Raw genomic sequence first — 21,026 nt, forward strand, 5'->3', positions numbered from 1 at the left:
CATCTTTAACCTCCTCCAGCTAGACAACCCCCTCTGGCCTCTTTATCTTGGAATTCCCACCCTAAACCCATCCCCCTCGACATCCTTTAAGATCCTCCTTAAAACCCAACTCTTTGACGAAGCTTTTGGTCACCTGCCTCCCCCCCCACCTCCTCCAATATCTCCTTCTTTGGTTTTACATCCATTTTTGTCTGATTACGCCTGTGACATTTTTACATTAAAAGCACTACATAAATGCAAGTAGTTGTTGATGCTTTTTAAATTACTACGCTTTTACTTACAGCGCATATCGTCAAACAGATAAGCTTGCCATGTGAAGGTTGCAGCGGTATCCAAAACGTAAAAACATTTTAAAACCTCCTGGTGACCTATAATCTATTTATTTTGATGTTTCTCATCTTGTATTATAAACTGAACTGAATGATCATGAGTATTGCTTTTCATAGTGTTTAGCTGACGAAAAAGAAATCATTTAATGATAATGGGATCTGTACTAGATATTTTAAACAGTTTTATTAAAAAATTCACTACTGTTGTGCCACAATATGCAGGTTTACAAATTCAATTCCACAGGAAGAGGAAATCACACATCTGGTTATCATTGACCATGCTCACTCTTTTCTCTATGACCTCTTTTGGAACTGCAGAAGCTTAGGAACAGACTATCATAACTACCTTTTTAAAGATATTTTCTCCTATTCCTATGCTGTCATTTGTGTTACTCTAGCTCATCGACCCGTAAGCTTCAACAATGTTATAGCGCAGGAGAATGGCTGCAGATAAATATCTCTTTCCTTTCCCTCCCCTCCCACCTCCAGAAGCACTAGGATTTCATTTGGCACCTCCGTATGGCACTTTCTCCTACACTGGGAATTCACTGCTTGGGATGAAAATGGCAGGCATATATCTATGTTTCACTACGCTATGCTACAAAAAGAATGATATTAGAAAGGATTCCTTGACATGTTGGTTAGAATGTGGAAATCTCTGCTATAAACCTTTGTTAGAGTCCATTAGGATTTTTAAAATGGAATTTGATAGTTGGTTGAAAAAAAGGACTATTAAAGGGTATGGGGAACGAGCAGGAGATTGTGATTATGGACCAAGTGGTTCATGTGGAGAAAAACACTGGCATAGGTGTGTTAGACCAAATGGCCTGGTTCTGTGCTGTAACATTCTATTCTATAGATCACAGCAGCTTCAAAGTTGAAATTATAATGGATTCACTCCTTCAACAAAAGTCTAAATTCATTCTTATAGGAAGTCTGCAACACACTGCAAGTTATCCATTGCAGTCATGCTCCGTTCACTTACCCGGCTTCGGAGGTACTCTGCCAGGTTTTTGCGAGTGAAGTTGGCAGCTGCTGAAGGAGACAGTTCATAACCTGCAAGGATGAAACAAAGATGAATGGTCTCCAACTTCCTTGCGCATTTTATCACTAAATCGATATTTAATTTGGAACAAACCACACATCAAACTGCACTCATTGTAATTTTTTGTTTATAAATCCAGATCTCCTGTGGCATTATTCGTGGTAAATCAAAGACGACACTGTTTTGTAATGAAAGCAGCATTGTACCATGTAATGCACTGTGTTATATAATAAAGAAAGGATAAGTGTATGTGTTTGGGTCAGTTGGTAAAACAAACAAACCTGTTTTACCAACTGAGCCAAACAGACACAATCATCCTTTCTTTATTATATAACAGTGCATTACATGGTACATGGTAGCAGAAGGTTGTGGGTTCAGGCCCCACTCCAGCACTTGCACGTCATCTGGGCTGACACCCTTGTGCAGGACGGAGAGAATGCTACATTGTAATTTGGATGAGATGTTAAACTTACATCCCATCTGACAGTTCAACTGGATGTAAAAGTTCCGATGGCATTATTCAAAGGAGAGCAGTGTCCTGGCCAATATTCCTCCTCCTAACACCCCAAGCAAAAACAGATGAACTAGTCATTTATCTTATTTGCTGTTTGTGGGATCTTGCTGAGTGCAAATCTGCTGTTGCGTGCAATTGCATAATACTAGTGAGTACATTTCAAAATTCATAGGATATCAGGCACTTTGGGAACAACCCATGGATATCATAATGCACTGCATAAAATGCAATTTCTGAACATCTTGATAACCCTTCCCCACTGAGGTAAGCTGTTGGCCTTTCCGTTTAGGTCAGCAAAAGCATAGAAATGACATTCATATGGCATTCCTGTGTCAGGGGTTCTAATAGCAAACAGAGGAACATCATAGAAGTGCATTACGCATTTATTGGCTACAGTTGATTCTAAGTGGGAAAAGATTCTGAATAGGCACATACTGCTATTGCTGGAACTTATAATTCCTCAGCACAGTGAGAGGTTAATTGCTGCTCAGAAAATTACCATTGTCCAAATGTGATTTGTCGGTGTTTTATAAACACATTCAAAACTAACTAGTTGAAAGTGCGACACATTCGCGTTTGAGTAACGTAGTCATAATACTTATATAAGTAGGTATTATTATAGAATTTTATTGTATCAATTTGAATTTTTTTTTAAAATTCATTCATATGGGATGTGGGCGTCGTTGGCGAGGCCAGCATTTATTGCCCATCCCTAATTGCCCTTGAGAAGGTGGTGGTGAGCCGCCTTCTTGAACCGCTGAAGTCCGTGTGGCGAAGGTTCTCCCACAGTGCTGTTAGGTAGGATTTTGGATTTTGACCCACCAATGATGAAGGAACGGCAATATATATCCAAGTCAGGAGGTGTTGTGTGACTTGGAGGGGAATGTTCCGGTAGTGTTGTTCCCATTTGCCTGCTGCCCTTGTCCTTCTAGATGGTAGAGGTCACGGGTTTGGGAGGCACTATCGAAGAAGCCTTGGCGAGTTGCTGCAGTGCATCCTGTGGATGGTACACACTGCAGCCACAGTGCGCCGGTGGTGAAGTGAGTGAATGTTTAGGGTGGTGGATGGGGTATCAATCAAACCAGCTGCTTTGTCCTGGATGGTGTCGAGCTTCTTGAGTGTTGTTGGAGCTGCACTCATCCAGGCAAGTGGAGAGTATTCCATCACACTCCTGACTTGTGCCTTGTAGATGGTAGAAAGGCTTTGGGGAGTCAGGAGGTGAGTCACTCGCCCCAGAATACCCAGCCTCTGACCTGTTCTTAAATACTGTGGCTGGTCCAGTTAAGTTTCTGGTCAATGGTGACCCCGAGGATGTTGATGGTGGGGGATTTGGCGATGGTAAAGCCGTTGAATGTCAAGGGGAGGTGGTTACACTCTCTCTTGTTGGAGATGGTCATTGCCTGGCACAAATGTTACTTGCCACTTATCAGCCCAAGCCTGGATGTTATCCAGGTCTTGCTGCACGCGGGCACGGACTGCTTCATTATCTGAGGGGTTGCGAATGGAATTGAACACTGTGCAGTCATCAGCGAACATCCCCATTTCTGACCGTATGATGGAGGGAAGGACACTGATGGAATCACAGTTAACAAAAAAAGCTGTTATTAACAGACAAAAGCAGCATTTGGAAATTATGTCCAAATCACCAGATCACTACTGTTTTGAAAGCTGTATTTGAGAAAAAAAATTAACCACCACTTCCTCCTGAAACTGAGCAAGTTGTGAACGGCAAGCTGAATCTCTGGACACTAATCCTGTTCAGTTATTTTGGCAACCCTTAGGTTTTGTTACTGATTGAAATCAAACTTTTCTGTGCATTGGCTATTAAATTAGAGCAATAGGGCAGCGCTGGGACTGGGCCAGATAGTGAGCAGAAATCACAACAGCTTGGTAAAGAAGCATTTCATGCACACGGAATAGAATGTCCCACGACTCTGAGCAGAAACCGTACAATATGGATATACCATGCAGTTTCAATACATAATGCACTTTGAGAGATCCCCACAAGCCCTGCTCAAGTTTTATGGAAAGCCACTGGGTGAGCCTGGTGTTTTGCTTAAATGTTCTAAAACTACAACGGAGCAGGTGTGGAAAAATGTTTTACTTGTGTGGCAGGGGACGGGGTTAAAATAGAAAAGACAAAGGAACCCCATAAAAATATGCAGCTTCTGTATTAATTTTATACTTGTGGTGTTCTATAAGATGAAATGCATAGAACAAATACAATTTAGTAGGAAATTTCAGTGATTAAGATAGCTGCCCATCCACCTGCCTGATCGACGAAAAAGAGATATGGGTTGCTACACATTTAATTGCAACTCTCCGACAAATATCCAGCTCTGATCAAAAAAAAATCCAACAGGAGACAGACTGAAATGTGAATTGAGATGGCAACATAGGAATAGGAGTATGCCATTTAGCTCCTCGAGCCTGTTCTGCCATTCAATGAGATCATGGCTGATCTGTGCCCTAACTCCTTATACCTGCCTTAGCCCCATATCCCTTAATACCTTTGGTTAACAAAAATCTATCAATCTCAGATTTAACATTAACAATTGAGCTAGCATTAACTGCCGTTTGCAGAAGAGAGTTCCAAACTTCGACTACCCTGAGTGTAGAAGTGTTTCCTGACTTCACTCCTGAAAGTCCAGGCTCTAATTTTTAGGCTATGTCCCCCAGTCCTAGACACCCCAACAAATGGAAATAGTTTCTCTCTATCTATCCTATCAGTTCCCCTTAATATCTTGAAAACTTTGATGAAATCACCCCTTACTCTTCTAAATTCCAGGGAATACAACCCTAGTTTGTGTAATCTCTCCTCGTAATTTAACCCTTGGAGTCAATACATCATTCCAGTAAATCCACACTGCACTCCCCCCAAGGTCAATATATCCTTCCAAAGGTGCGGTGCCCAGAACTGAATACAGTACTCCAGGGTGTGGTCTAATCATGGCTTTATATAGCTGTAGCATAACTTTAACCACCTTGTATTCTAGTCCTCAAGATATAAAAGGCCAGCATTCCATTAGTCTTTTTGATTATTTTCTGTCCCTGTCCATGACATTTGAATGATCCACGTACCTGGACCCTTAAGTCTCTTTGGACCTCTGCTGTTTCGAGCTTTTCCCATTTGGAAAGTACCCTGATCTTCCTTTTTAGGTCCAAAGTAGATGACCTCACACTTGGCTGCATTGAAATCCATTTGCCACAGTTTTGCTCACTCACTTAATCCATTAATATCTCAAATTTTATGCTTCCATCTACACTGCTTACAATGCTACCTATCTTTGTGTCATCAGCAAACTTGGATATGTGGCTCTCTATCCAGTCATCTAAGTCATTAATGAATACAGCAAATAGTTGAAACCAGAACACATATCCCTGTGGGACACCACTAGTCACATCCTGCCAATTTGAGTACCTGCCCATCATCCCTACTCTGTCTCCTGCCGCTCAGCCGATTTCCTGACCAGGTCAATAATTTGCCCTCAATTCCACGAGCTTCAACTTTAGCCAACAGTCTCTTATGAGGGACTTTATCAAATGCCTTCTGGAAGTCCATATATACACACAACATCCATAGACATTCCCTTGTCCACTACTTTAGCCACCTCCTCAAAATATTCAATTAGGTTCGTCAGGCATGACCTATCCTTCACAAATCCATGCTGGCTCTCTCTGATCAGCTGAAAATTTTCAAGATGTCTCATTATAGACTCTGGTAATTTCCCAACAGAGTGACATGTGCAATTTTCCAATGTAAAGGAACGGTTCCTGAATCGAGAGAACTTTAGAAGATTATAGCTAGGGCATCTGCAATGTTCTCACCTATTTCTTTTAAAACCCTGGGATGGAAACCATCTGGTCCTGGCGATTTATCACTCTTTAGCGCCAGAGGGTTAGTCATGTTCTTAGTTGAATGTGGGACTAAAGACACTTAGGCCAGATGTTTTCCAAACTAATTCTCCCCCACAGCATGGAAAATAGTCAACATTCAAAGCAGACTTCACAACTACCAGAAAGTGGTGCTGTAAAAGGAGATTCAGCAACTGCAACCAGTCAGTGAAGACAATTGCAAGTAAAAAAAAATTAAGCTCACTGACAATTCACAAGCAATTTTCATCTCATAACTGTGCTGTATGCCGAAACTTGATGACCCTTTGGAACTGTACCCCAGTTGAGTTGCCTTTTCCAAAATGAGTGAAACTTGGCAGTCCTTCGAGTTAAGAAACCTTGCCAACAGAATATTGCTGGTGGTTAAAAATGAAACAAAAATGGATCTAAAACACTGACAAAGTTAACAATCTCCCATGGCAACAGGAACTGTCATTTAATAACACAAAATGTGTAAGTACGAAAGGACGCTTGTGATCGTAACAAAATTTGATGCAATTTGCTGAGTTACTTTTATTTTTATAATGAATCTTTGTTAGATAAAACTTAAAGATCAGTTTCTCATCAAGATTATAAACAGAGATGGACGTCATTAAAAGATTTCAGTCTTAAAAATCCAAGAAAGATTAACTCTTTATTGTAGCTGGACTGGAATCAAAAATTGTAAGTGCGATTATGTAGTTTATCGGGGACAGCAGTATGCATTAGTCTTCAATAAGTGCATTCCAAATTTGCCCAGTTTACATCGATTCCAAGTACAGATGCCACCTCTGGTCATTTGAGATGCAGCAACAGACAATACCCAAAGCCAGCAAGCTGAATGCAAACTTCCTAATATGTTCCTAAATATTGCAAAAGATGAAAAGTACTCATTTTTCACAATGAAGCAGTGAATTAATTAACCTATCAAGTCAATCAGCATGGATACAGTGCAGTATTTTATGCATATTTTTCCCTAATCCTTGGATACGCAGCAAAAGAATAAGGGATTCATGAACTACACCTGATTTAAAGGTCCTATTCTCTTCAATTAAAAATTTGTGGCATGGAAATAACAACATGTGCGTGATCACAGAGAGACTGACCAAATCTATGGAACATTTTAAGAGAAGAACCACAAAGTCCTGATTCGGGAAAAATATGGAGAATAATCTCTCTATTCTATATGGAACATAGCTTGAGAAATTAAATTTCAGTCTGAGTTAGCTGAATTGTTTAAACAACTTTTTCCTCATTCATGTTTTTCTCACCATAATGAGTAACATGAATTCTACACCAAATTAGTTTATTAGCTGCAAAATCAAGCCTGTATGAGCTGATGATGGTGTATCATCACAATATTAAGTGAATGGAAAAGAATGTTGCATGCACGAAGTTTAATGCAGCAGGAAACCCTTTATGCTTGCATTTTTTTTATAACACTAAACCTTGTGTATATCAATCTTACCCTTCAAACACCAATTCAACAAACAAGGGCAAAATTAAGATGGACATTAACTTTTCTAAATTTAGTGAAAACAGACCCAAAAGAGTTATCTAACTGTATTTTTCCTCCCCCAATTTCCTTAGCCTTCACTTTGTGCCTGCCCCATTCTGACTGGCAGAGATGAAGAACTCACTGTGTGGAAAACAGAAGATAAAAGAACCCACACAACATTCTGGTACACCAATGTGAAGTGCCACTGGCTTGCCTGAAAACTGATGCTCATGCTAAGTTTACTGCATACCAAAGTGGGTATAGAGCAGGTAATTTTGAAAATGTATATCTGTTACAGTTTTATGTAACAATTGTGTTCATGAAGCTCTACTGCAAGAAAACTAATTTGAATCACATTCTTTTACTAAAAGTATCTCAAATTGCTATGCAATATCAACAAGCTCCAGCCCAGCAAAGTACCTGAATTTTTGATTGGTTCAGTAATCAGTGAAATATTCAGTTACCAAGCTAATTGGTTGGCACTGCCCTAATTTCAAACCCCATGCATAGAAGTGATTTAATGGAGTACAGTGCAAGTGTGTTAACAGAAACTCAAGCTCTCAACTGTCAGATACTGTGCTGCAACGAATAATTGAAACAAGGTTATATTACACCAATGCATTCCTCAAGGTTGAGCAAATTTTATATTTCAGAGCTAGAATTAAAATACCGACAAAAATTAGGTACCACCAGAATTTTGGCACCAAATAATTTTCTACACTTTCATCATGAATAAAGAAAAAATAAAAACACACTGTTTGCATTCTATTATAGCAAAGCAATGATAAGGCACAAAACATCATATTATTTTATATATATATTATGTATCCTAAGTCGATTATTCTGTCGGCGCCCTGGCTGTTGGACATTTTGTAATTTAATATCCTAAGAATGAACAGGTTTCAATATAATTTTAGTCGCAGGAAACAATTAGATTTGACAATTCTAAGATAGTGGTCAGCGAAAGCAAGTTTAATGACCATGAACAATGTCACAACAAGAAAAAAATAAACAGGTGCATTTTATTGATGTAGCCCAGGAAGTTAATAATGTCACCTAGGAGTATTAACTCCCTTAGTTTGCAGCAGTAGCAGAGGCTGCCAAGAACTGAGAAGTCGCACCTGGAACCAAAGGTGACCATTTCAGAATTTTTAGATTTCAACAGAAAAAAAGCATTTTGATGCACAAAATCACAGCAGATTGAGCACCGCGACGTAACAAGTTTAAATGCAACTTTTTATTTTATCTGGGACTTCTTCAGTTGCCGAGCATATTGATCAGCCGATACTCTTGTAATTTTGAGACAAAAACATTACAAAAGCATACAAATTTGGCCCTTTAAACAGAGAACTTGAAAGAAATACACAGTGATGCAGAACTGTGCAGACATTTTTAAAAGACCATTTGCAGTTTGACAATAGTATAGATTCTGTAAGGATATTATCTGACTTAAGAATTCTGTTGAAAAAATTTAAATTTAAATTTTTGCATTCAAAACCTTGGACACAGAATGCCTTTTAACAGACAGTGCAATTGTAGTACAACACTAGGTTCATTAGAGACAATACTAACATAAAGCACTGCTCTATGAATATTTCAGTTGCTCTTTCTCCAACAAAAACATGTTTTCTTTTTAACATGAGCAGAAATTATGATTTAAAATCTTGACAAGTCCCAAAAGAGGTGTGTGAGGCACACGAATTACCCACCATTTCTCATTTTGTAAAGCTGTACATTTTTCTGGATGTACTCCGCAAACTGGACCGTGTCTCCAGCTTCTCCGACACATAGCAGCATGATCTTCTCACTCAGTTTAAACATTTTATCATAATCTAAACAGAACAAGGAAAACAAATTAGAAACCACAAAGCAATAACTGACAACAGAATCTGGAAATCCACCCATCAAAATCCAAAGATTTTAATGAGCAGAGCAACTAAAATGTTGCACATGCACTTGGTCATCGAACAATAATACAATATATGCAGTAAGGACAGAAAGTGACTCGCTCTAAACTGACCACCAAGCAATTTTCAAAATGCACAAGCAATTAGTTTTATGTAATTTGACATGCACACAATAGATTCGGACACTGAAATTAATTACTCTCTCTCAATTATATGGTTCCCTGTACTATTCAAGATCTATAGGAACATAGGAATATAGGAACAGGAGGACACCATTTAGCCCCTCGAGCCTGCTCCACCATTTGATAAGATCATGGCTGATCTATGATCTAACTCCATATACCTGCCTTTGGCCCATATCCCTTAATACCTTTGGTTGCCAAAAAGCTATCTATCTCAGCATCAACTGTCATTTGCGGAAGAGAGTTCCAAACTTCTACCACCCTTTGTGTGTAGAAATGTTTTCTAATCTCACTCCTGAAAGGTCTGGCTCTAATCTTTAGACTGTGCCCCCTCCTCCTAGAATCCCCAACCAGCGGAAATAGTTTCTCTCTATCCATCCTATCTGTTCCCCTTAATATCTTATAAACTTCGATCAGATCACCCCTTAACCGTCTAAACTCTAGAGAATACAACCCCAATTTGTGTAATCTCTCCTCGTAACTTAACCCTTGAAGTCCGGGTATCTTTCTAGTAAACCTACGCTGCACTCCCTCCAAGGCCAATATGTCCTTCCGAAGGTGCGGTGCCCAGAATTGCTCACATAATCCAGGTGCGGTCTAACCAGGGTTTTGTATAGCTGCAGCATAACTTCTGCCTCCTTGTACTCCAGTCCTCTTGATATAAAGGCCAGCATTCCATTAGCCTTATTGATTATTTTCTGCACCTGTTCATGACACTTCAATGATCTATGTACCTGAACCCCTAAGTCCCTTTGGACATCCACTGTTTTTAAACTTTTTACCATTTAGAAAGTACCCTGTTCTATCCTTTTTTGATTCACAGTGGATGACCTCACATTTGCCTACAATGAATTCCATTTGCCACAGTTTTGCCCATTCACCTAATCTATCAATATCCCTTTGTAATTTTATGTTTTCATCTACACTGCTTACAATACCACCAATCTTTGTGTATTCGGCAAACTTAGATATGAGACTTTCTATGCCTTCATCTAAGTCGTTAATAAATATTGAGAGTAATTGAGGCCCCCAAGACAGATCCCTGTGGGATACTCATCCATATTAGATGGTAAGTTCAACAGACAAAAAAAAAAGAACAATTCAGAAAACAGTGCCTGATCAGGGAGAAATTACTATCACTGCACTTTGGGATGTAGTGCATCAATAAGCCTTCACCTTCCATTCACTAAATCAGGTTGGTTATGGGCAATGACACATCCAACAGTGAATGACTCCTGGATCTATCCCATGATCTGTAGGGACTCAGATAGTAAGCATTTTGAATCACAACTCATAAGATGAAAGCATAAGAACCACCAAAAATGTGGGGTTAACCAGTTAATTCCCACCCCCCCATGCTTGGATGGAAGGTTTTACTTCCTTGGTTGAAGGCAAGCAGTGAAGTAGCTTTGATAATGATATGTTTAACTCCATTTTGTCCCTTTCAAATTGGTAGTGCACTACTCTTGGTTTATACTTTCACTTTCAATTTGCTGAATAAGGCTGAATAATACTGTGAGCCAAGGCAAGGCCTGAAAGAACAGACTGAAAAAAATGGAACTGTAGTTGGATATTTGAAAAGTGATTATTCTGGATGTAAACCTTGAGAGAATGCAATTATGAACATCTCTCACTAAAACCTGAAATCCACACTGCTTGAGGACTGTAGTAGCCTTTGTGCACCACATTTTTTTGTACAAGGAGCTCATCTAAGCATCAAATTACAGTGAGCAACTCACATTAGACCTACACAACTCCAGCTCAAAATACATTACTATAATTATCCAGTTTCCTCAGCTTCAACTAATACAGGCAGAATTTTCAATTTTCTTTATAGTTTACTAGACACATTCCAGATGTCTACTTTTTCATCGTGACACTTTTTGAAAATAACAAGATGGTTTTCTAAAATGTTTTGCTGCCGTTAAAAGGAGCATGATTAATAAATATTAAAATCATTTTGCTTTGGGGATTATGAACAGTATTAGCTCTATTCCTGCACATGTTTAAATGCTATCCTCTTTAGTGTTCAGATTAATGTTGAGTATTGTGGGAGAAAGGAACAAACACATTGCTCTATTTGAACTATTTATTCTTAATCACGTGCCCAAAAGAACTTAAGAGGATTTAACAAGACTCTTGTTACTGTAATTACCAATTACATGTGAATTAGATTTAAGGTATATTTTAAAGTCATGTTGGAATGATAGCCTGCAGGCAGTGTTCCAATCTGTTTCTCACCACAATAAACAGTACAGAGGATACTGTTTGCCATCACTGTGATCAGTATTTTAATCCACTATTAGAAGTGAGAGAACCCAGTTCTTAGTGACTTAAAATAAAACACCAGCACTGATCACTCACCCAGTTATGCCACTGATAAGATTACACATATAAACAAATGGTATATAAAGTTATATACCACAGGATATATCATAAATCAAACAGCCAGAGCCCACCAAAATTTGACAAAGGATCACACTATACAACAGACTACATACACTGGTTAATGTAAATAACTGCAGGAATAATGGCAGCAAGAACAGTATAATTCCCCCATTAGTAAGTAGATTCCAGTGATATTGCTAATGTAATTTGTGCCAATACTCCATCTTAGTGTTACTGAAAATCTACTTATTCAGTTTTCTTCCCTTTAGAATAAATTCCAAGCCAGGCTCCAGCTTCAGTTGGATTAAAAACCCATGGCCTGTATAAATCGACAGAAGTATGGTGCTGGAAGTCTATGAAATCTAAATTGATTACATCAGGCTTTTTAAAATTCCAATTAAAGACAATTCTCAGCCATCAATCCTGTTGAAGTGCCATTTCACTGAAATTAGGAGAAAGTCGTTTTATGCATCGAGTTATGATGATCTGGAACACATTACCGGAAAGGGTGGTGGAAGCAAATTCAACAGTAACTTTCAAACAGGAATTGGATATACACTTGAAAAGTTACAATTTGCAGGGTTAGGGGGGAAAAGAGCAGGGAATGGGGCGAATTCCTGAGCTTTCAAAGAGCCAGCACGATGAGTCGAACGGCCTCCTTCTGTGCTGTATGATTCTATGATCAATCTTTTCTCTTTAAATGCTGACAGACCTGCTGAGCATTTCTAGAATGTTTTATTTGAGATTTCAAGAATTTGCAGCCTTTCTTTTTTATTGCACTACGATGCTCAATGGATTGGAGGCTGCTCACGCTCATCGCAATGGCGGGACCGACCCACAGAAGAACCGTTGCCCATCCATGAGCGTTTCATTTTGACGCTGCTGTTTGTGGCAAGCGCAGCAGCTCCAACACCTCTTCCCCGATAACGGGATTTATGGCTGGTCCAGGCCAAGGCCCACCTGCGGCCTTCCGCCGGCTGACGAGCGCGACACCCCCTTCGCCGCCTTACCGTGCTTCATGGCGATGATGTTGCTCGCGGCCACCGTGTCGGACGCCACCAGGACAAAGTCCCTGCCCTGCATACCAACCAGGTACTCCATGGCGCGGCCTTTGCTGAGAGTCCGGAGAGTAAATGAAGAACCGACACACCGGCTTCCCTCCTCACCACGGCCCCTGAGACAGCAAATCTCGCACTCACTCGCCGGCGCGCGCCACTGACGTCAGGCACCGCGAGAGACAACGGGAACTGAGTCCCAGGCGGCGCACGTCACTGTGGCGCTGCACCGTCAGAAGAGTTTGTGCTGCTGGAACCGTGAGACAGTAACACCGGGGGGAGGGTCATCATCACCATCACCGGGGGGAGGGTCATCATCATCATCACCACCGGGGGGAGGGTCATCATCATCACCACCGGGGGGAGGGTCATCATCATCATCACCACCGGGGGGAGGGTCATCATCATCATCATCACCGGGGGGAGGGTCATCATCATCATCATCACCGGGGGGAGGGTCATCATCATCACCACCGGGGGGAGGGTCATCATCACCATCACCGGGGGGAGGGTCATCATCACCATCACCGGGGGGAGGGTCATCATCATCATCATCACCGGGGGGAGGGTCATCATCATCATCATCACCGGGGGGAGGGTCATCATCATCATCACCGGGGGGAGGGTCATCATCATCACCACCGGGGGGAGGGTCATCATCATCATCATCACCGGGGGGAGGGTCATCATCATCATCACCGGGGGGAGGGTCATCATCATCACCACCGGGGGGAGGGTCATCATCATCACCACCGGGGGGAGGGTCATCAACATCATCACCACCGGGGGGAGGGTCATCATCATAACCACCACCGGGAGGAGGGTCATCATCATCATCACCACCGGGGGGAGGGTCATCATCATCATCACCACCGGGGGGAGGGTCATCATCATCATCACCACCGGGGGTTGGGAGGGTCATCATCATCACCACCGGGGGTTGGGAGGGTCATCATCATCACCACCAGGGGGAGGGAGGGTCATCATCACCATCACCGGGGGGAGGGTCATCATCATCATCATCACCGGGGGGAGGGTCATCATCACCATCACCGGGGGGAGGGTCATCATCACCATCACCGGGGGGAGGGTCGGTCATCATCATCATCACCGGGGGGAGGGTCATCATCACCATCACCGGGGGGAGGGTCATCATCACCATCACCGGGGGGAGGGAGGGTCATCATCACCATCACCGGGGGGAGGGTCATCATCATCATCACCACCGGGGGGAGGGTCATCATCATCATCATCACCACCGGGGGGAGGGTCATCATCATCATCACCACCGGGGGGAGGGTCATCATCATCATCACCACCGGGGGGAGGGTCATCATCATCATCACCGGGGGGAGGGTCATCATCATCACCACCGGGGGAGGGAGGGTCATCATCATCATCACCACCGGGGGGAGGGTCATCATCATCATCACCACCGGGGGGAGGGTCATCATCATCACCATCACCGGGGGGAGGGAGGGTCATCATCATCACCATCACCGGGGGGAGGGAGGGTCATCATCACCATCACCGGGGGGAGGGAGGGTCATCATCACCATCACCGGGGGGAGGGAGGGTCATCATCACCGGGGGGAGGGAAGGTCATCATCATCATCACCATCACCGGGGGGGAGGGAGGGTCATCATCATCACCACCGGGGGGAGGGTCATCATCATCACCACCGGGGGGAGGGAGGGTCATCATCATCACCACCGGGGGGGAGGGAGGGTCATCATCACCATCACCGGGGGGAGGGAGGGTCATCATCACCATCACCGGGGGGAGGGAGGGTCATCATCATCACCACCGGGGGGAGGGAGGGTCATCATCACCATCACCGGGGGGAGGGAGGGTCATCATCACCATCACCGGGGGGAGGGAGGGTCATCATCATCATCACCGGGGGGAGGGAGGGTCATCATTACCGGGGGGAGGGTCATCAACAGTAACACCGGGGGGAGGGAGGGTCATCATCACCATCACCGGGGGGAGGGAGGGTCATCATCATCACCACCGGGGGGAGGTAGGGTCATCATCATCATCATCACCACCGGGGGGAGGGAGGGTCATCATCATCATCACCGGGGGGAGGGAGGGTCATCATCATCACCACCGGGGGGAGGGAGGGTCATCATCATCACCACCGGGGGGAGGGAGGGTCATCATCATCATCACCGGGGGGAGGTAGGGTCATCATCATCATCACCACCACCGGGGGGAGGGAGGGTCATCATCATCACCACCGGGGGGAGGGAGGGTCATCATCATCATCACCACCGGGGGGAGGGAGGGTCATCATCATCATCACCGGGGGGAGGGAGGGTCATCATCATCATCACCGGGGGGAGGGAGGGTCATCATCATCATCACCGGGGGGAGGGAGGGTCATCATCATCATCACCGGGGGGGGGGGGGGTCATCATCATCATAATCACCGGGGGGGTGGGTCATCATCATCATCACCGGGGGGTGGGTTATCATCATCACCGGGGGGAGGGAGGGTCATTATCATCACCGGGAGGGAGGGAGGGTCATCATCATCACCGGGGGGAGGGAGGGTCAATATCATCACCGGGAGGGAGGGAGGGTTATCATCATCACTGGGTGGGTCATCATCATCATCATCATCACCGGGGGAGGGAGGGTCATTATCATCATCACCACCGGGGGGAGGGAGGGTCATCATCATCACTGGGTGGGTCATCATCATCATTATCATCACCTGGGGGAGGGAGGGTCATTATCATCATCACCACCGGGGGGAGGGAGGGTCATCATCATCACTGGGTGGGTCATCATCATCATTATCATCACCTGGGGGAGGGAGGGTCATCATCATCATCACCACCGGGGGGTGGGAGGGTCATCATCATCATCATCACCGGTGGGTGGGAGGGTCATCATCATCATCATCACCGGGGGGTGGGAGGGTCATCATCATCATCACCGGGGGGGTGGGAGGGTCATCATCATCATCACCGGGGGGTGGGAGGGTCATCATCATCATCACCGGCGGGGTGGGAGGGTCATCATCATCATCATCATCACCGGGGGGGTGGGCGGGTCATCATCATCATCATCATCACCGGGGGGTGGGCGGGTCATCATCATCATCATCATCACCGGCGGGGTGGGTTATCATCACCTCCGGCGGGGGGGTATTGGGTTATCATCACAACCACTGGTGGTGGGGGGAGGGTTATCATTATCACCACCGGTGGTGGTGGGGGGGGGAGGGTTATCGTCACCACCGGTGGGTGGAGGGGCGGTGGGGGGTGGGTTATCATCACAACCACTGGTGGTGGGGTGGGGAGGGAGGGTTATCATCACCACCGGTGGTGGGGGGTGGAGGGTTATCATCATCACCACTGGTGGGGTGGTTATCATCTTTGCTGGTGGTGGTGGGGTGTGTGTGTGGGGGGGGGGGGGTAGGGATATCATCATCACCACTGGCTGGGGCGGGGGGGAGCGTTATCATGACCGGTTTAGGTCTTGGGGGTGGGTTATTACCAAATGGAGGGGTTGCTCTGGTGGTGAAGCTGAATTCTTTTTGATATTATAGTAAATGGTTTATAAATATATTTTACAAAAGATTAATTGGTTAATAGGAGATAAATGGAAAAAAAATGTAAATTAACCCAAATAAAAACAGAACATTCTAGATATACACAACAGGCCAGTATGGATCAGAAAAGAGGAATGACCAGTTAACATTTCCAGTCGAGATCCTTTGGCTGATACAGATATACACCTGAAACATTAACGTATCTTTTTTCTTTGCAGATACTCACAGATCTGGTGTGCATTTTCAGCAGTATATATCTTTATTTGATACCAGCAGATGTTCCATGATGTTCTTCATGAGTAGTTTGGGGTATGGAGCACAGTTTTGATCTTTAGCTGCTAACCTGGCCTGTACCATTAAGGCCACTGCACTAAATACGCAAATGCAGGTAGTTGAAGCTACTCAAACTGCTGAAGTCAATCAGAGGGCATTTGTAAGTGCTTTCAGGTCAATGACTAGCTTTTTCTGTGTTTAAGATGGAACAAAGGCTGACAGTTTGAATTGTGACTTCTGGATTGTGAAGAATGCTCGCTAGATGTAAAACTTTGAATATGTCACAGACTAATGGATCTGCTGTGATATTGCTCACAGTAAATTGAATGATATGTAGTGGTATTGGATAACAGGTCATAATAGTAATTATCAGATGTTTTACAATGATAGGAATATTATAATGCATCATGTATTATTCTGTTGTTAAAGTGGAGATTTATTTACACTAGTCTGCCGCTTTAAGGTTAGAAAGTTTAATTGCTGTATGCAAACAGAGCCTGAGGGCACTCAGAGTTTAATTGCTGTTTATGCAGGGAATTTTGCAGACTGGAATGTGTGGTCAATTTCAGGTTGCCCCTCAGAAGTACCCAGCATTTTAAGATTGTCTTATCTGTAACAAAGTGTGATGTCTGGACATGTTGACACGATTTTTAACATTACCAGGAAATGCCTATAGTTGGTTGATTATGTAAGTTTTTTAAAATATACAAATCATTCGGAGGTTTGGGACAGACCTCAAAAACTCAGCCCCAGAGCCACCTAATGTCCAGATCCTGCAACTACATCATGACAGTTGACATAGCAAAATTGAATGGGAAATGCTGGCACAGCAATTGATAATGTTAAATGTTGACAGGAAAGCATGGCCAAAATTCAAGTCGACGGGTTGTGAACAGGAAGTATGTGTCCTACACAACATTTTTAATTATAGTTGATAAATGCATAATATAGATGGACCATTATCTTTTAGTTGCCTGGTTTATGCCAGATTACTATAAGAAAATTGTCATTTAAAGTGCTATTTTCTGGCAGTAAAATGTCTGAGTAATTTCACTGTTATATTTACACACCTGACGCTCAATATTTTTAATATAGATTATGAAGTACATAACCCACAAACCTAGATTCCAGCATCTTAAATTATTTTTGTATATCCAGCTGTTGCAATATAATTTATACCTCAGTGTGCTGTTGTACTTTAAAAATAATTGAATAAATGCAACAAAAAGTGTGTTATGGGGAGTTGTTTATAATATTGCTAGCTGTTCCAAAAAACAGTTCTTTATTTCTTTTAGCAATAGAATGCTCCAGTTCTGTCCTGATCGCCCTGATATCTGATACAGTGAAGCCTCTATTTAAGGTAACCTTTATAAAATGGCCACCTGTCTACAGCTTTCATACTTTGCCGTTGCCACCAAGAGTAATGAAATGTTGGCGGCCTGTAGCATATAGGGGCCATTAATGTGGTAGTTTTGTTGGGATCATGTTCTCCAGCGTTGACCCTGCTGCGGCACCCATGCCATTGCCTGTGCATCTCCAGTGTCTACCTGCCCCATTCAACTGGAAAATCCAGTGCCAACCAACCACCGGGAGCCGTTGGCCAGGCCCCCCTCCATACTCCAGTTATGTCCCTTGGCCCCTTTGTGTAAGGGGACCGATCGTGAAATCTAAAAAGAAAATTCTATTCTTTAGGAGTCTAGGTCCCTTACTGACCCCTTTCCTGTGCCCCTACCATGGTGGGGCCAACTTACTCCCATTTGAAGGCTGGTATGCCCCATTTCACTCGGCGTATTGGACTCCAGAACAAGGCTAGGTCCCGAATGAGCTAGAGAACCAGGAATTCCCGGTGTAAGGAATCTGCCCCCTCCTGTCTGTGCTGTTTGATGACATTTGGCGCGTAAGGGTGGAAAGTCCTGGAAATGGCAGAGACCTGTTGCAACTGGGCCGCTGCTGTTGTCTGCTGGGTTCCACCGGTCGCCCGCTGGAGTTATGCTTTGTTCGGAAGAACCTTTGAGCAGACACCTGTGCACTCTTGTCACTGAACTGCACCTGCATGAAATGAATGCCCCAGCATTGAATGAGTGTTGGAGCTGGAGACGGAGGCCAAGTTTTCTTTGTTTCCTGTCATCGCAAAAGGCAGGGGTCCTGTCAGGATCTAATCAATGGAATTTAGGAGTGTGGATTAAACAGCCATCTGTGAATTATGGCCAATTTGTTGCAGGACCTGTGTGTGGCATCAATTGAGAGGCTCCACTATGATCAATTAACTGATTCATTAGTACTGCTTTTTGTATGATACTTCTGTTTGTATATACTAAACACTGGAATGTCCCCAAGCCAATATTTAAATGTATCTAAGTATTGGAAAGTTTACACTCCAAAGCTGCATAAAGCCTAGTGCAATCAGTCATGGTGGACTGGCTGGCAAGCATAAGAATGAGAGGTGTTAGGTGTCTGGAGACTTAAACCAGTGTGGATCAGAACTGCATTTATGTAATAGTTACAGTTGTTTTGAAGGTCTGCAGTGTAGACTAGGTTCTGTTTTTGTCGTGACATTGCTACAATACTAGACTATTGGAGTCCTGAGTAGTAGCCCTGAGTTTGAATCTCCTGTGGGGTGAATCTCGACTGGGTTGTCGTGCAGAAAGGAAACCTCCTGCATGGTTGATCAAGAAGTGACATTCATGTCGACTATTGAAAGGACTCCCCAAGATTCCCATTTGACAGACTAAGGTGTGTATATAATTGTAGGGGAGAAAATAGAGGAAAGTTAAATGACAGAAGAAAATTATACTACAAAAAATGTACAAATGAGCCTTTTGTACAGATTTCTTGCTTAATTTAAGTGATGAGGACCCCAATCTATTGAATTCAAAGCAAGATCTAAGTGACTGAAACTATGGGTCTGGTACACTATTTATACTGGCAGGTTGAAGCTGGGATGAATTGACAAGAACCACATTCTAGCACAACAGTGTAAATCCTCCTCAATTACTCAGTCCAATCTCATCCTGATATGGCAGTGCACTCCTTTGGGGGTTGCAACTTGCTAACATTTTGAATCTGCGATTTGAAACCCAGCTGCCTGCAGTGCTAGTCGGCAGATTCTTCATTTATTGAACAATTTCAGCAGCTTTATCTTATTCTGCAGAGTGCTGATAATTTTTGACTTAAGTATTTATTAAAAGTTTTCAGGTAATAACATATCAATATACAGTGAACTAATATACAAAATCGCAAAGAAAAAATTCAAAACACTAAGATAGGTGGAGGAAAGAAAGGTTGAAGTGGAGAAAAAAGGACACAGATGTCTCGTGTTATCTACACCATGACTACAAATATCGAAGCTACAAAGGACCAGTGGCTCATTCCAAGAGCAGCAAGTAGAAGGGCAAATAACTACACAAAGTATGTTCAGCCTTATGGTGCAATGACTACAATGCAGGAATCCCTCAAGAAATTCATAAATGAAGAACAGGTTTCCAGTACAGATCCTGGCAGAGCTTAAATAAACACTAGATCTGCTATTGTCTGGAGTTATTCAAAACTATGACTGGTAGAGTGATTGGGAGTAATTTTAACTTTTGGCGATAATCGGATTAGCCGCCTGTTATACACGATTTTCTCCTGATTTTCCTTTTTATTGAAGTGTATACCGTGCGGCCAATCTAATATCGCCTGTTTCACACTTTCGCCTAAAGTTAAAGTTACCCCCGTGGGTTTAGAATCATAAATTAGTCACTGGAATCCATTCAATCGATGGTTCAAACACAATGGGCCCGATTTTAGCACCCGGTCTCGGGTGCGTTCTCGGCGGGTGGGGCCTCTAAAATCCCGAAATCGAGGAGCGGGACCGGATCGCGCCTCGATCCCGCCCACTTCCGGGTTCCGCGCTGACGTGCGGGGGTGCGTGCGCAGCCCCCGCTGGTGGGAATCCCGCAGGCAATTAAAGCCAGCGGGGTTCCACTTGAGTGTATTTATCTTGGTATTTCAGGTCATTAAATGACCTGATTGAGCTGTTTATTTAACAGGTGTGGGATTTTACAGTGAAATGAGACTGTTTCCCATACTGGGGGAAACACTCACACTCCCAACGGACGTGTTGCAGCCAGCAGCCTGTGGCAGCTGCCAAGGTGCATTCCACAGGTGGGGGGGGAGAGCCTTCACCAACGCAGGAGGACACTCCGTAACATTGGGCAACGCCTGCCCTCCACCACCCTCCTCCAAGCAAGAAAATTCACCGGCGTGGAACCGCAACCCCTGTGCGAGGACACACTTTTCTACCGTGCACAACCCCGCAGACCTACACCTGCCAGATGGGTGCTGCGTTGACATCCTCGGAGGACGAACAGCATCACCAGCCCCAGCAGCGTCGCAGTCCACGCCGTCCGCCTCA

General features: G+C 43.6%; 1 protein-coding gene across 1 annotated transcript in view; it reads right to left on the reverse strand.

Annotated features, from left to right (window-relative positions):
• Positions 1-12,960, reverse strand: part of psmb2 (proteasome 20S subunit beta 2) — a 34,182-nt gene extending 21,222 nt beyond the window's left edge. The window contains exons 1-3 of the mRNA XM_068006541.1: positions 12,747-12,960; positions 8,969-9,091; positions 1,315-1,385 (exon numbers count right to left, since the gene is read on the reverse strand). Of these exons, the coding sequence (XP_067862642.1) occupies positions 1,315-1,385; positions 8,969-9,091; positions 12,747-12,837 (285 nt within the window). The 5' untranslated portion in view covers positions 12,838-12,960. The remainder of the gene's footprint in view (positions 1-1,314; positions 1,386-8,968; positions 9,092-12,746) is intronic.
• Positions 12,961-21,026: the final 8,066 nt, after the last annotated feature.

Source organism: Heptranchias perlo, chromosome 26, assembly GCF_035084215.1.
Source record: "Heptranchias perlo isolate sHepPer1 chromosome 26, sHepPer1.hap1, whole genome shotgun sequence".
In the NCBI taxonomy this organism is placed as follows: domain Eukaryota; kingdom Metazoa; phylum Chordata; class Chondrichthyes; order Hexanchiformes; family Hexanchidae; genus Heptranchias; species Heptranchias perlo.